At 39.5% G+C, this 4,682-nt stretch overlaps 1 protein-coding gene across 1 annotated transcript in view; it reads left to right on the top strand.

The window, feature by feature from the left end:
• Positions 1-4,649, top strand: part of LOC107573755 (uncharacterized) — an 8,258-nt gene extending 3,609 nt beyond the window's left edge. Inside the window, exon 2 of the mRNA XM_016260199.1 lies at positions 3,025-4,649. Coding sequence (XP_016115685.1) covers positions 3,048-4,649 — 1,602 coding nt within the window. The 5' untranslated portion in view covers positions 3,025-3,047. The remainder of the gene's footprint in view (positions 1-3,024) is intronic.
• The last annotated feature ends 33 nt before the right edge of the window (positions 4,650-4,682 follow it).

The raw sequence follows: 4,682 nt of genomic DNA, 5'->3' as shown, positions 1-4,682 counted from the left end.
TATATATATATACATACAGTTAGGTCCATATATACAACCCGAATTCCGGAAATGTTGGGACTTTTTTTAATTTGAATAAAATGAAAACTAAAAGACTTTCAAATCACATGAGCCAATATTTTATTCACAATAGAACATAACAAATGTTTAAACGGAGAAATCTGACACTTTTATCCACTAAATGAGCTCATTTCAAATTCGATGCCTGCTACAGGTCTCAAAACAGTTGGCACGGGGGCAACAAAGAGCTGAAAAAGCCAGAAATTTAGAAAAGATTCAGCTGGGAGAACAGTGTCTGTAACATGATTAGCTATAAACGGGATGTCTTAGAAAAGCAGAGTCTCTCAGACGTAAAGATGGGCAGAGGCTCTCTAATCAGTGAAAGAGTGCATAAGAAGATTGTGGAATACTTTAAAAACAATATTCCTCAACGTCAAATTGCAAAGACTTTGCCAATCTCATCATCTACAGTGCATTAATGATGCAAAGTCCGATTCATTTCCACGAATCGGTTCTTTTCGGACAGATCGGCTCATTGAACCGGTTCAAACAGCCGATTCATCGGTTCCTGACGTCATCAAGCAATAACGTCTCTACGCATTTAGTTTCTAACAACTCAGTGCAATGTTGTATCAATGAAAAATTCAAGTAAGTCATTTGTGTCAACACATATTGATATTATTTGTGAAAGCATATTGCTGATTATTGCCATATAATTCACTTAAGTTAATGTTTTCATTCGCGGCTCCTCAGATACGACTGACTGAGCAATACTGACTAGCCTACAACTTGGATAAGATTCCTAAGAGCTTCACACCTCCAGCACACATTACAGACATTGATGCATAAACGCGGATATGTTCTACATGTCTACCGTATAAAGAATGAATAAACCAGTCTTATAAACTCCTTGATTTCGCTTAAGCAACTTTAACTATAATATGCATGCACAAACTATAGTAAAATGTATTTACATCACTCGACAGAAAGGTTTTTGCAGGTTTTAATAAAATGTAAATTAATAACAGTCATAATAAGCATATTTCCAGTACGCTCCTCAGGCTTGCACAGTATCGTCAACTCAATCAGAGTCTTCGCCACGGCTCATTCGGTTCTTGTTCAGTCCTCGGCAAACTTCGACAGTTGGTTGGACCCTCAAAGTAACACATTAACCCATCGTTAACAATGGAGACAGTGTGTATAATAGGGTTTCACTGATTCAGAGAGAGAATAAACCATTTCCTCAGCAATGCTTCATTAACTCTGCTCTGTTTATTTGAAAACAGTTCTCCTTTTTTTAATTCTGTCACTTAAATTCTTTTTAACTTTGTGATTGTATAGTGTTTCAGTTGTAACGGGTTGAATATAGATGACACACACATTTAATGTTATTAATCTATTAATCATAAATCACAAATCAATGAATGAAGATCCTCAATGAAATACAGAGCAATACAATTAAACTCACAGTTAAGGGAAACATCCCCACCTAGCAGAGAACTTGAGTAACTCATTTTGAATAAAGCAATTTAACACAAACTTTTAACAACATATTTAACAACATACCTGCACAATGGAGACAGTGTGTATAATAGGGTTTCACTGATTCAGAGAGAGAATAAACCATTTCTACATAAAACACAAGACAACACACAAATTGATTACAATCATGCCTCGTAATATAAACGCGTTATAACTCAATATTGAGCAACACGCTCGACGCCAAACAAGGCTTAACAGAGTCCCAACATATTCATTGAAAGATACAATCACAATAAAGCAAATATTTGTGTGTTTTGGACACTTGTAAATGGTAATTCTCAGACCGCGGAAAACGTGCAATTTACCCACAGCAATGCGTCATTAAGGCCCAATCCCAATTCTACCCCTTAGCCCTTTCCCCTACCCCTCCGTTTCGCGTGTTTACGTGAAGAGGTAGGGGTGTCTCGATTCTCTTTTGGTTGTAGGGGTAAGGGGTTTTTCGAAACCACACTTCAAACGAAGGGGTATGAATTATCTCTGCGTAAACTGGCTTCAGGGGCAACATGGCCGCCCGAGCAAACAAAAAGACACATAAATGTAAGCACAGTGTGTGTGTGTGTGTGTGTGTGTGCATGTCAGTAAGCAACGCATTAATATAGAACGGTAATTAAAGGCTCTAATGCACACCAGTATAGCTGTGTGTATTGTAGGAGCTAGACGACGTATGATGACATGTGACGACATAGTAGTGGTGTCCCAATTCTTAGGGGAATATTTTCACCCCTACCCCTTGACACTCTGTTTCCAGGGACAAGGGGAAGGGGTAGGCGGAGAGGTAGGGGAAGGGGTATAAAATAGAATTGGGATTGGGCCTAACTCTGCTGTGGGCGGTCCCTACTCCACACACTAAATCACATCACGCACCACATAGATGGCGCTGTCCCCATTTATGCAATAATTTAACATACCTTTTCACTCTGTTACAGTAGCAACTTTACAAGTCTGCTCACACTAATGTTAACCTAGATAAATGCGCTATTATTAGGCGTTAGGCATATCCATGCTTCTGTGGAGCGCACGCATACTGCGTGACATACAGGCGCTGGTCGCGATCAGTTGCATTTAACTTAAAATAGGTAATTTTGGTCCTATTGCTTTTGTAAAATAATGAAAACAATCAGGATGTGGTTTCTGCCGTCTCTGTCTCAGTGAACTTGAGCACGGCACAAAAATGAACCGAAACTCAGCATATACTTAGTCTCCTCCTTTTTTTTCATGACACACTCACAATCATTATTATGATTTATGGCAATATAAACGCGTGATTAGTTGACTGATGGCTTAAATGAACGACTACTAGTCAACTAGAAAAATCTTTAGTTGAGGTCAACCCTATTATATACTGACTCAATAAAATAAGAAATCCTCTGTAGTGTAGCTTGAATAGCAAACAATGGACAGTGTGTGGCCTTATTGTGAAGTGACACCATGCCAGGCCAGTGACATTCAATGCTTCTAATTACACATTTAATGGATTTGCAGGTTAAGCTGTCTGCTGTCTAAGCATGGCTACTGGGAAGACTTTCCTCACTATCCTTTATCTGGTTGTATACAGCTGTTTCGGCACAGCTGGACTTAAAGTCTCACAAGTCAGTCGAGTAGAGAAGGGCATGACATTGTCTAAAGAATTTCTCCAACGTGTCAATGATTTGGCTGAATTTGTTTTTAAAAAAAAGGAAGACACAGCTCGTGACTCACTCCTCAAAGTCCTCAAAGTCTTTAGTTCTCTTGGCAAAGTTGCAGCAAGTTTTGGCTTTATTGGGGCATTAATTAGCTTCATCTTTGCATTCATTCCACAATCGAACCCAATGTTTGAATTCATGAAGGAACAATTTGCCGAGATCAACCGTAAACTCGACTCTCTCTCCATTCAAATTTCAACCCTGCAAACAGAAATGAAATGGACGAACTATGCTAGCAGCTATGGCAAAGATGAGAATGTGATCAAGAACTCCTGGGCCAAGCTGACAGAATTCATAAAGACCGCTCCTGTTGCCTCCACACAGGAACAGAAGACCAGGCTGGCCGAGAGGTTCACCACTTTCTATGAAAACACTGGCACAGAGAACAGTGTTGCTAACTTCTACAGATACATCACTGAGAACAATCCTGTCAGCTTGAATAAGAATCTCTTACAGCTCATCATTGAGAAATCCAATGGTGATTTTAATGTCCTGGTCCAATACACCACCTACTTCACCACTCTGATGGTTTCAGGACTAAAGTTAAATGTGTTTTATTACAAACTAAAGGGCTATGATGCTGCAGCAAAGGCAGAAGAAGCAGTCATACAACTGTCCAACACTTTATCAGCCATACAGGATGCCTTGATTGAGTGTGCTGATGGCTTTGAGACATGGGCTCATAAGGACGCTTTGAAACTTAGCAATCAACGATTCTCAAGTACTAAAAATCTAGCTACAGATATTAAGAAACATTTAGAGAGGAAGTTCCACTGGTTCAAATGGATAGTAATTGCCCACTCAAACAAAGATGAGTTTACCTTTGGACAGTCAATTAACTTTGAAGCTCAAGAAAAGACATCGGTTCACCTAATTCATCAAGATAAGGGCTCTGCTGTTGATCAAAACACAAAGGCCAACATTCAATCCAGTTTGCAAAAAGAAATGGCAGGTTTGAGATTTACCATGCGGTGTTCAACAATAAAGGAAGAGCTGCTCCACAGGTTTGGTGCTAATGTTATCAGCCACATAAAGTTTCTTCATGTTGTTGTTAAAAAAACATCAGATTATGCACAGACAGATGTGGCGGATATTGAGCTGAGGTGTGAACCAGCAGTTCTTGTCCCCGACAGAGACTTTAGTATCTTCCTCAAAGCAAATATTGTGAAGCCTCCCTGCTCAGACGTGAATTGTAAACATGGAGAATGTAAACCCATCAAGGGCACCACACAAGGATTCTGCAAGTGCCATAAGATGTTTCATGGTCCAGCTTGTGAGGAAAGCATCCAAAATATGATTCACTATGAAGCTCTTGAAGGTGAAATCGATGGTATGATCTATCAACCGGTCCCCGATATGACAGCAATTTATTTTAGTGTCAAGGATCTAAAACACCTAAAGAAATCTAAAGATCTAAAGAAATAGTTGAGTCTGTCCGACATGACATCCAGTGGACAC

This window comes from Sinocyclocheilus grahami, unplaced genomic scaffold, assembly GCF_001515645.1.
Source record: "Sinocyclocheilus grahami isolate Dianchi unplaced genomic scaffold, SAMN03320097.WGS_v1.1 scaffold2025.1, whole genome shotgun sequence".
NCBI lineage: Eukaryota > Metazoa > Chordata > Actinopteri > Cypriniformes > Cyprinidae > Sinocyclocheilus > Sinocyclocheilus grahami.
Note: the sequence above shows the minus strand (reverse complement) of the source record. Positions and strands in the feature narration are given on the sequence as shown.